Source organism: Doryrhamphus excisus, linkage group LG8 (assembly GCF_037039965.1).
Source record: "Doryrhamphus excisus strain RoL-2023G ecotype Guam linkage group LG8, RoL_Dexc_Guam_v1.1, whole genome shotgun sequence".
Taxonomy (NCBI): domain Eukaryota; kingdom Metazoa; phylum Chordata; class Actinopteri; order Syngnathiformes; family Syngnathidae; genus Doryrhamphus; species Doryrhamphus excisus.
In genome coordinates, this window is record NC_136364.1 from 16,963,864 (window position 1) to 16,974,928 (window position 11,065).

The 11,065-nt window shown below is 39.2% G+C and overlaps 2 protein-coding genes across 3 annotated transcripts in view; one reads left to right on the top strand and one right to left on the bottom strand.

Moving 5' to 3' along the window:
* Nucleotides 1–2,476, bottom strand: part of atm (ATM serine/threonine kinase) — a 34,643-nt gene extending 32,167 nt beyond the window's left edge. The window contains exons 1-6 of one of the 2 annotated variants that reach the window (XM_058079725.2): nucleotides 2,307–2,470; nucleotides 1,975–2,068; nucleotides 1,740–1,858; nucleotides 1,482–1,630; nucleotides 1,207–1,371; nucleotides 934–1,099 (exon numbers count right to left, since the gene is read on the bottom strand). In XM_058079725.2, coding sequence (XP_057935708.2) covers nucleotides 934–1,099; nucleotides 1,207–1,371; nucleotides 1,482–1,630; nucleotides 1,740–1,858; nucleotides 1,975–2,046 — 671 coding nt within the window. In that variant the 5' untranslated portion in view covers nucleotides 2,047–2,068; nucleotides 2,307–2,470. Of the gene's footprint in view, nucleotides 1–933; nucleotides 1,100–1,206; nucleotides 1,372–1,481; nucleotides 1,631–1,739; nucleotides 1,859–1,974; nucleotides 2,069–2,306 lie in introns of both variants that reach the window. The other variant, XM_078792924.1, reaches the window with a different exon arrangement.
* A 186-nt stretch (nucleotides 2,477–2,662) lies between these two features.
* npat (nuclear protein, ataxia-telangiectasia locus) lies at nucleotides 2,663–10,745 on the top strand. The gene is made up of 17 exons (XM_058079727.2): nucleotides 2,663–2,896; nucleotides 3,049–3,167; nucleotides 3,261–3,321; nucleotides 3,401–3,473; nucleotides 3,547–3,587; nucleotides 3,877–4,119; nucleotides 4,278–4,353; nucleotides 5,393–5,516; nucleotides 5,593–5,684; nucleotides 5,788–5,869; nucleotides 5,955–6,051; nucleotides 6,140–6,259; nucleotides 6,344–7,597; nucleotides 7,670–7,770; nucleotides 7,859–7,952; nucleotides 8,428–9,680; nucleotides 10,185–10,745. Exons 1-17 carry the CDS (start codon nucleotides 2,860–2,862, stop codon nucleotides 10,263–10,265), a joined length of 3,948 nt encoding a protein of 1,315 aa, XP_057935710.2. The 5' UTR covers nucleotides 2,663–2,859; the 3' UTR covers nucleotides 10,266–10,745.
* Nucleotides 10,746–11,065: the final 320 nt, after the last annotated feature.

Genomic DNA, 11,065 nt, shown 5'->3' on the forward strand with positions numbered 1-11,065 from the left:
TATTACGACTTTAAAAAACTAATATATAATGATAAAATGTAATATGCATTTTGTTCATGTTAATTTTTTTCGTAATATTTTGATTTTATTCCTATAACTTTTTTTCTCATATTGTGACAACGTATCCTCATGAAATTATGACTTTTCTAATATTTGGATTTATTGCAAAAATTCAATAAAAACATTTCTGTGTGACTCTATAAGAACGCTACATTTCCAAGTTCCGAAAGTAAAAAATAAAAACAATAACAAGAGACTCTCCCAGTACTAAATGGTGTATAGTATGTCTTATTTGCTATTATTAGGTCTACTATAATGGGCAATACGTGTGTAAAGTTGACTCTAGGGGTGTTATTTCATGATCAAAGGACTCTAATAGGCTTAAAATACATTTAGAAGATTGTAAACAGATTATCAGTGCTCTAACTACAAAAATATTCCATTTATAAATAAGGAATCCGAATCACGGCAGGGTATGGAACCAATCAAAAGTGACTGTATGATTAATTTTACATCTCACAGTAACAACATTGATAAAAACCATCAGTGAATCATAAAGACATTAACATATACAAATTGTGGCCTTTTTAACAAAGGTATATCGATGCTGTAAATTTTACCTCTATCATCATGTACAGTATTTAGAAATTATTACCAACTTATGGTGATTATATGGTTTGTGTTGTTTTATTATTTTCTGAGAAAAAAATAAACATCTTTGGTGCAAAAATAAACAAATTTGCGAATCTGTGAATGCCGACTCGTGAATGTGTGGGGCTGCACAGTATTCATCCAGCTATACATTTTCCCAAAAGCAGGTATCTATTTTAGGGGTGGTATTTATTTAAGTGCAGAAACTTAATTGTCATTTAACAGACATCTGAATAAATGCATACGGTATAACATATGAAAATACAGACGTTGGTTCTTAACCTGGAATTGAGCAATGCCTTGGAGAAGAAGCTGAACAGGGTGTTGTTGAATCCATCAGTTTGCACACAACAACCCTGCACGACCGTGTCGATTACCCGGCTTGCCAGGACTCGATTAATAGATTCGGATGGGGAATTGAACATGCCACAGTAAACATCCAAAAGACCTAGGAAAAAAATAAAACAAAGATAACAGGTTCAAATAATGAGTACCAACATAATTAGTTATAAAAACAAATGAAAGTAAACAATTGTCATTAAATGTCCTACTAACTGTGCCACTGTTGTGGAGTGATGTCACACCAGTACTTGCGGACAGACAGGATTTCTTTTAAGAGGAGATTGCTGTAGTCTTTCCCGTAGGCTGCACAGGTATATGAACTCTGGAGTACCTCAATGACATGCTTCAGCAGCTCACTGCATTTTAGACGAGGTCCACCTTCACACAATACATTACCAACTACATATTTGCAACAACTGTAAACAAAATGTATGCAGTGTGTTTTACATAAAGAGGCAACCTGCTACCGGTCTCTTGTGTGTGCTTACGTTTGTTTGCATAGTGTATGAAAAATCTGATCAGACTGCTAATTTCAGCCATCTTCCTCTGACGAAGGGCCAGTGCGGTTGCTCTGACCACACTTGATTTACTTGACTTCATGCTTTCTGTCTCCCGTTGGACGTAGCGCTGTAGAAACCTTACATAGCAGAATTGATCATTTGTTACTTGCAGTATGTACAGTAAATAGATTCTTGTTCATGTACTGGACAAAACAACAACATTCTTACAACACAGAAACGGAGTACCTAAAAACAGCATCCCATGTGAGGTGTTTGGAGCCTTTTGTTTTAGGTCCTGAGTTGCGATCAAGCTCCTGCACGATCTCTGGAGACCGTATGAGTTGTCGGAAGCGTTCGGCTTCTTTCTGAAGGCATACACAATAAAACACATAATGAAAGTCAGAGAAATAATAGTTCATAAGTTGAACTACAGAATAAAAGCAGGTAATAATACAGTGTGATGATGATCAGGTCTAATTACCTTTCTTTCTGTAATTTTGTCATTCTCTAGACCCCTGCAGCACACCAACAAATCATGAAGAGCCAGGCTCATAGTGCCTCCAAGTTGGACGATACTGTAAACATATGATGTACATGATGAGGTTTATTTGGAGTTATACAAAAGTTCCTCCATATACTGTAAAGGTCATTCCTAAAAAAAACACAGGATTGTCACTACTGTAGTCAGTTACTGTTAAATCGCCTGTTTACTTGGCTGTCGGTTTAATAACAATATGTTAGACATTGCCCCGTGCAACACAAAACCACATTTAATTGAATTACAAACATGCTAAGGTGATACTGTTGGCTTACCTTTATTCGACAAAGTGACACCTTTTAATGAGCAGTCCCACATTAAGGTGCAGATGTTAGCTGATGTGCTACATGCACGCGCATTGCGCTTTTCACAACTTTGTCATCTTCTCATGCGTTTACGCAGCAAAATGAAACAGGAACTTCCCGCCTCAGTTGTCACTGCGAATATACGTCACTTCCGGGTACAAAAAAAGCAATTGAAAAATGTTGAGGTATATAAGCGACAAAACCATAGCAAATCCCAAATGTCCTTTAAATATTCATTTTTTGATTAATTACTAACAATTTTGAAAGTTGAGCAAAAAAAAAACATGTAGTGTTGGTTTCTCTTTAGGAAAGAAACCACAATTCCCACAATTCCATTCGACAGGACCAGCGACTTCTGGGTCATACGTGCTTGTTGAGTAGAGTTCCCCGCCTTTTGAATACAACCCCTTCATAACAATACGACCGAAGTCTTGTAGATTGACATTCTAAAGCGTATTTATCAGTGAATATGTTGCTGGACTATTGTTGGCTATCTATATTTTAAAAGAAACAGTTGACAGTCATGTTGCTGCCATCAGACGTAGCTCGTCTGGTTCTGGGTGAGTGTTCCGACCAAGCGAAAGTTGTAGCTGTAGCATTAGCCAACAGAATTATATTCACTCGTCGACTAAAGCAATGTTGATATCAGCGAATGTGTTTATTTATGTCTCACGTCATATCTATTTGTTAATATAACGTTCTCCGCCACCAGGCTACCTTCAGGAGGAAGGTCTGTCCGATACAAGCCTAGCGTTTATCCAGGAGAGCCCAAACCTAAAAGAATATGCAGAACATACAATGGGAGATGGGGCTGTACCTGCTTGTGTTTTTGTAAGTTGCAATGATTCATTTGATAAAAAAAAATCACCTGTAATGAAATGACATATAGATTACCTGATGTCTGTCATTTCTCTTCCCCTGAAGTCTATTTTTGGAAAGGGACTAACAACCATACTAAATGAGTATATGGCTGCCAAAACAAAAGGTGAACGCAACACTTCCAAATAGTCAATTTACTGTAAGCAAATGTATCATGTTTAGTATTTTCTCCATCTGTTCAATAGAGACGTGCAGTGAAGTACCTGCTGTGATGACATCATTGTGGAAAAAGCTGGATTTCACACTCAAACAAATAAAGTAAGTAATCATTATTATCAAGATATCATTATTATCTTGATGTTAACACATTGTGTTGTGATTATCATCTCAGGTCCTTGCAGAGTTCTCCAGCAGTATCAGCAAGCCAGAGGGGTAAGTTATGTATATTTACAGTGAAACCTTTGTGAAACAAAATCACTATTATGATGTTGGTTGGCCTTTGATTTTATTGAATTTTTATATGACTGTAAATTACATTTATGGTCCCAAAAATGGGTTGTGCTACAAATATTTACTAACATACATCGTCAACATTTTATAATCTTTTGACAGAAGTCAATGACGTCTGTGCAATTATTTGCTAAGCGTTCACAGGAGTTTAAAAAAAATGAGGACACCCCAAATGGCATTAACAGACATAAACTATATTTGTCCCTTACAGCACGTTCCCGTGTTGGACTGGCAAACCTGGCGAGACAGCGTGTATTGAGCATGACTTCAGGAAGCAGTGTGGTCTGCTCCTCCATCTCTGAAACAACCTTAGTCAACAGCCCTGCACTCGTCTCGCCGTGTATTCCCAGCCATTCCACACCTTTGAGCTACTCTGCTCCTCAAATCAGAGCACCTTCAGTCAGCGCCCCACCCAACCAGTTCCACGATGGCAGCCGATCACTCAATACACAGAGTGAGTGTCTTTCTACAGAAGTGTGTATATAGTTTTATTTTTTGCAAAGTCTGTAGTGTCTTAATTTAGTTATTTAGCAGCAATTCATTATTTATATTCAAATATCATATGATGCACCAAGCTAAAACATGCAATTGACTGTGCTTGGGCCATTTCAGGAGATACACCAGTACAGATAATAGTTACAGAACAGCGACTAAATCCAGGACCCATGTCCCCGGGGCGACGGAAATGGTAAGAACTGGTTTTATCTGCACACAAACAAACTATCAACATATTGCTTGTAGAGTAGCCTTTTGTCACAGGGAGGTGCAATTAGCAATAGCTTTATTGAACAAAACTGGTTCCTGTCGGCCACAGGAATGAGCAAGAAGAGAAAAATGTAGCCAACACATAAGTTCAGGGTCGCTACGCTACATTATATAACCATTGAAACAAAGTTTCACCTATGGAGTTACTATTTAAATCCAGCCAGGAGGATGAATACTCTCCTGTTTGCATAGATAGGCTCACATCGCTGTGATGACACACAGGCAATAGCACAGGTAAGAAAGCAACGCAGTGGACTACAATGTAGCCAAATATCCCACTTTTATGCACAAAATTAAACCTGTTACATTCTCCTTCATTGGCTAAGACCTTTTTAAAATTAGCCCAAACATCTAGAAAAACACTTAAGTGCAAAAGATTGTATATTTTTAGATTCTTTAGTATTATTGCTATTGTGAAATACCTAAGACCTTTTAAAATTAATTTGCTTTATCTTTGCTCCAATGTTCCATGATTTTCAGACAGCCCAAACATGTAGAAAAAGACTTGTATTTAGAAACAATACAAACAGTTGATAAATAGCAGTATGCTGCTAAATACAAGGATGAAGAGTCTTGAACCAGTCATGATGTGCTATATATATCACTATATTGACACTTACTATGGTACCCATTATGTCATTGTATGGTCATATCACCTCGTACTTCGGTATGGGACAAAAATGAAATGAAAAAAAAACTTAAATTATATTAGGAAAGCAGGAAGTGAACAAATGTAACAGTTACTGATTGTAAAAGTACCGGATGTAGGGGTAGGATTTAATAAGCTTTGCTTCTTCCTACTCCTTTTGGACATGTGGAACTGTGAACTGATGCACTCAATTGTAATCTGATGCATGTTCAAATGAAATAAAACCATTACCATTACTTAAGTGCAAAAGATTTTTAGATTATTTAGTATTATTAATACTGTGAAATACTAACCTTTCTTTTGCTCCCCCCAGGGACACTCCTAGAAAAAGGAGCAGTGGTGTTGGAGGCTCCAGTGGTTCTGCCAAGTCCAGTGTGCCTGCCAGCAATGTCACTGCTGAACCACAACCCGAGGAAGCTGTCGATGAGAACTTCCCTGTAAGAAATGCTCTTGTCTAATTACAATATATTGCATTTATTCATGCAACTTCACATCAAACGTGCATGTCCACAGCAACTAGTGATACAAAATGCACGTGACAAGATATTGGGAGACCGATCGTTACAAGAAAAGCTTGCTGAGAACATTAACAAAATTCTTGCAAAGTAAGTGTTACTATTGTTGAAGTTTGGGATTTTTTTTTAATATATTTTTTCTGTGACAGTGTAATTAATGACTTTTTTTCTGTGTACTCTCTTTAAACTGTAGTGAGCCAACACCCCAAACACCAAAGGCCCCATCAAGTTCAGTGGAAGACGACCAGTCGATTGATGAAATTCTTGGATTGCAGGTGCTGAATTACCTGAATATTATTTATATTTTGTCATTCTTTATTTGTGTTATATTAATGCTATCCATTTTGTCCTTTAATACAGGGAGAAATACATATGAGTGATGATGCAATCCACGACATTTTGGAGCAAACAGAATCAGACCCTGCTTTTCAAGCCCTGTTTGACCTCTTTGACTATAGTAACTATTAATTCATTTTTTTAAAAGTTTTTATATTTAGTCATGGATAATAATATGCAATGATCATACTGTTTTTTTTCATTTGCAGATAAAAGCAGAACTGATGGAGAACCAGAAGATGTCGATATGAGCAATCCCCCAGAAGAGAATGATACAGCTGGACCACCTCCGTCCACAGTTGGACAACTAACGGGTAATACCGGTCCGGGTAGGTTTGAAACTGAATTCAGTGCGCCTTAAAACAAATACACTTGTATAGACTGAGATGATTTTTTTTCATGTTATTAAATAGATACCACGGAGCAAGAAACCTCATTTTTAACACCGGTGACACTGAAGAACAAAGCTGTGCAAGAACGCAAAACTAGAAAACCGCCGACTCTCATGAAGAAGACTGTGCTTGGCTCCAGCAGCAGGTCATCCCGACTCGAAAACAGCTCTGCGAGACTGCTAATTACTCACGAAGAGCATTGTGACAACTTCTCGTCTACCCTGAGTGAAAACAGAAAAGAAAAAGCTTCATCCTTTCCTCACACGTTTACTCCATCACCATTGGATATTGATACATCTTTAACTGTTTTCGAGAGTACAGCCTCTGTAGGGGTACAGGACAGCTTACCCACCTTGGCACCAATTATTGACTCGACTGCGATCCCTGCATCAAGAGCCACCGCTACAGTGGCACCAGTAATTTATGTGGACAATCAAAGCAAACAAGCGCAAGGATCTCAACCTCAATCTGCCGCAGCTCTGTCATCTTCACTGAGTAATCAGCCTACATTTTTGTTGTCTCCTGCACAACAAAACTTGAGTGCTGACATGCCTCCCACATCAGTCCCAAGCAGCGGTGGAAACACACAACCTCTGACTCTCTTAGTAACTCCTCAGTCTTCCACAGATGCTAACACCGCTGCATCAAATGCAGTAAAGTGTTCCACAGGTACATTATCCACAATGTCAAAGTCGTGTATACCAGATACTGCTGCATCCAGTTTTGTGAGCAGCGATATCGATACTTCCAGCAAAGTTTCAACTGATTCCAATAACATAGTTTCTTTGAAGATTATCATCAGCGATAACCCGGAAGAGGAGTCTTCAAGTGATAAAGCTCTGAATCAAGCTATTTCCAATATTCCTACAGAGAAGATACCCACAATCTACCTTTCCTCTCCGGCCAAATCTCCTCGAGGATCCGGCACACCAAGAGGCATGAATTTGGATGAAACAGCACTTGCGGTTTGTGGCTTACAAAGCTCGGAAGCTTTAGCTAATTCGCCCTGTAAAGCCGGAGCACTACTTCCGTCTCATCAATTAGCAGCGACTACTCAAGCTCAGCAAAGCTATATTATTCAGCTACCCTTGGACACTGCTAACCCTGCCCTCCAAGGAAACACTACTAGCTATTTACTCATGACTGAATCGCTGACAGCAGATGCTGCGGCCAGACAGTCGCAAGCGCCTACAGTTTTCTCAAAAGGACCACTTATGCCCAAAACTAACCAGTATAGTGTGACTGCAGCAACTCCACCACAAGGTTTTGTCACTGGTAAGAAACACAATGTGCTCTGCTTGTCTTGATTAGCCCTGGTATTAATATAAAAAACAATTTTTTTCACAGGGTCAGCACTCATCCTACCATCTCCTGTTAAACCCATGATGCTTCCTATGACTATTATGGGACAGAATGGTATTGGAAAGGTCCAAATGATGGCCAATCAGGTAACATGATTTTATATATCCCTGATTATCAGTTGTCAACATATCCATTTTCTATTAAAGGGTACTGATGAGGAGTTTTGTTTTTCAGCTTGTCGGAATACCAACCTCTGTGCCAATGCAGCAAACTGCAACCGTCGAGCCCACTCCTCCAACAGTTACAGTCAAACAGTCCGCAAATGGTGGTAAGTGTTTGCAGTCCTTCCTGTTAGCCACATAAGTGATAGTAACGGAGCATGAATGGAAGCTTGCGGGGTTAACTTGGTTTAGCAGAGCATGGTCGTAATCACAACACATTATCCTCATGAAAAACTGAGCTGTCAACAAAATGATTTTGGCATATCGTTGACAAAGAACACAAATATATTTTTGTAAGTTGTTACTGGAATCACAACAGGCAGATTATGTAGACCAAGCTAAACGCTACATTGTGACCCAATTTCATCTGTTATCAATCATCTTTCATTATCATCAGTCATATATATATAACACTGTTGCATTTTAGCAATTAAAATGTGTTTTAAAAGTGTGTGAGGCATATTTAAGACAAACAGGGGAGGGCTCTAGATCTGAATCTAATATTTGGGCTTACTGTACTGTAGATGGAAAAACAGCAACAATGTGTGCTCATTGCTCTAATATCACTTCTGTTAATTCTAGATACTTTGCACAATGCCGTGGGACAGAACCTGCAGAATGAGATGAAGGATGCCACTGCCAGCCATAAGAGAATTTTATGTTTTGAGTCGCCGACGGACGTTCAACCGCCAACTTCAAACCCAGGAACAAAGACCACACCTTCAATTCCAAACACACTGACTTCACAAAATACCACTCAGAAAGGGCATTCTCCTGCAGCCCCTCGAACGAGGCCTGCTATCCTGGGTGGCAATAAGCCCAAACGGAAGGTGGAGACTATCAGGTGTTCAGGAGATCACCAAGCTAGCGGGAACTTGGTTATGCCAATATTTCCACAACGTCAAGAGAACAATGTCAAAAAGAACTCAACCATCCTCAATCAAGAAACTCAAACTACAAGTGGAAGCGGGGTTGGTTTGTCACAGCCTGATTCTGTGAAAAATTCAGAACCAGGATGTAGATCCAAACCTATAGCTCAAAGACATAGCCTTAATAAGGATGGAGACCAAATTAAGGATTCTGGTACCTCTAAATCATTGTCGTCTGTTTCTGAACTACAGTGTATAATTAGTAAAGAAACAGAGGAAAGCAGCAGGAAAGAGCCTGACGAAGAACATATCGACAAGAAGACTCTTCCTCAGGACAAACCAAAAGTGACGGCCAACAAGGAAAATGAAGTTATCGGTACGTCACAAGAGCAGCTGTCAACACCTTCTTCTTCAGGAACATCAGAGTTAGGTCCTCCAGCTATTACACCATCCAAAATTCCCTCAAAGACAAAGTCTTTGGCCAAACAGGCGGCCGAGATGCTGCAGAACATTCAGGGACTCAGCTCTCCTCACAGACCAGGTAAGAAGTCTGCCACCAGCATCCCAGACCTCACTGGTCTCCGAACCCAAGGGACCGGTAATAACCAGGAAGAGTCTATTGATTGTCCGAGGACTCCTTTACAACAGAAAAAGGGTAAAGATACAGAAGGAACACCTAAGAACGTTCTTCCCCATAACACCCCAGATGTCCCCACATGCAGCCCCGCCAGTGAGGCGGGGAGTGAAAACAGCATCAATATGGCCGCTCACACGCTCATGATCTTGTCGCGTGCCGCCATTGCTAGAACTGGCACTCCACTCAAAGACAGTTTGCGTCAGGAGGAAGCGGGAGAGAAGTCTCCCCCTAGTTTGAAGAATTCAAAGAAGCGCAAGCAGTCCCCTTCTACTGCCAGCCCACCAGTGAAGAAAGCAACAAAACAATCTCCTGATAAAAAGAAAGACCGGGTAAGACTACATCTTCTTTTGTTATATCAACACTTTTCATTCTTTTCTTTTCATTCTTTCATAAATTTAAAGTAGAATTTTGCCTTAACCTGGACGTGAGTCATTGATTTTTAAGCAGGCTCCTAGATCACACACGTCACTAAAACCAAGTGACCACAAAGTGACCAAGAGGACACCAAAGGATTCTGACTGTTCTCGGCAAGATGCTGACTTACTGAATTAAAGAACCCAAAAAAAGACCAGAACAATAAATAAACTTCAGTTGTTGTATTTGTGGACATGGTTATACTTTTGGTGCTAGTGGTCAGCCAAATTTAACTATACCACATGGTGACACTACTACAGTGGTTTTATGATATATATTTTTTTATCACATCTACAACTGGTCATTGTGTTATTATGTGTTTTAATTGAATGATCCTTAATGGTCAAGAAATGCATACACTTGATTGTGTGATTGATTGATTTCCTCAGCTAATTCTGTCTCCCATTTGAATTTTGCAGCAAAGAAAAAAACTCATAAATTGCTTCCCCCATGACTTGGATGTGGACAAGTTCCTTTCATCACTTCACTACGATGAATGAAAGTGGACTTGCCAACACGAAAGGGCTGTTGTGTCATGATAACCTGCTTGGGTTACTTTCCCGGAATAGAACGAGCCATTTGCTGACCCTGTACCCATGGCCAATTTTCATAACAAGACCTCAGACCTTGTAACATGCAAAAAACCTGCTTGGACTAATGAGATTTTCATTTGATCAATTAGTTTACAGCGTGAATGATTAGATGTTGCTACATTCGAGCAAACATGTCACTTTTTTCTGCCCTTCTGCTCTTGTATAATTATAATATAATTAAGATTTAAATGTTAATTATTATGATCAGTGGCTAGAGTGCATATTCTTAGGGTTTGTGGGTCAGCATTTCTTTTGGTCAATATTTGACTCCAGGTTGTTTAAACCAGCTATACAAACTCTGCTATACATATTGGTATGTAAAACAAAAAAACAAACATTTTGTAATACAGTACGCCTGTGTCAATAAATGTAGCCTATGTTTAAAGATGTATTGAGTGTTTTTTCATGTTAGCAAACGAAGTAATTAATGTCTAGTACAGTATTAACTGCGCATTGAACCTGGCATCCATTGCTCACTGACTACATTATACAGACCCTGAAGAGGTACGAGACATGCAAACCTAAACACTGGAACTTTAATCTGCTGACACTATCTACCGACATATTAAAGCAACTTAAATTTTTCCCTTTACCTGCAATATTTAGTATAGGTTCTAAAATATTAACCTAAAAAATGTAATTGCACCATGTTGTATGGTATTTAGTACAGTATGTGTTCTGTCGTCAAATTTGGCAACCGGCGTTTG

Excerpts from the sequence above, each read along its gene's own strand:
- npat (XM_058079727.2), top strand. The coding sequence starts at position 2,860 with ATGTTGCTGCCATCAGACGTAGCTCGTCTGGTTCTGG. Across the intron at positions 4,120-4,277 it reads CCGATCACTCAATACACAGA|GAGATACACCAGTACAGATA; the intron begins GTGAGTGTCTTT and ends GGGCCATTTCAG. Across the intron at positions 7,598-7,669 it reads ACCACAAGGTTTTGTCACTG|GGTCAGCACTCATCCTACCA; the intron begins GTAAGAAACACA and ends TTTTTTTCACAG.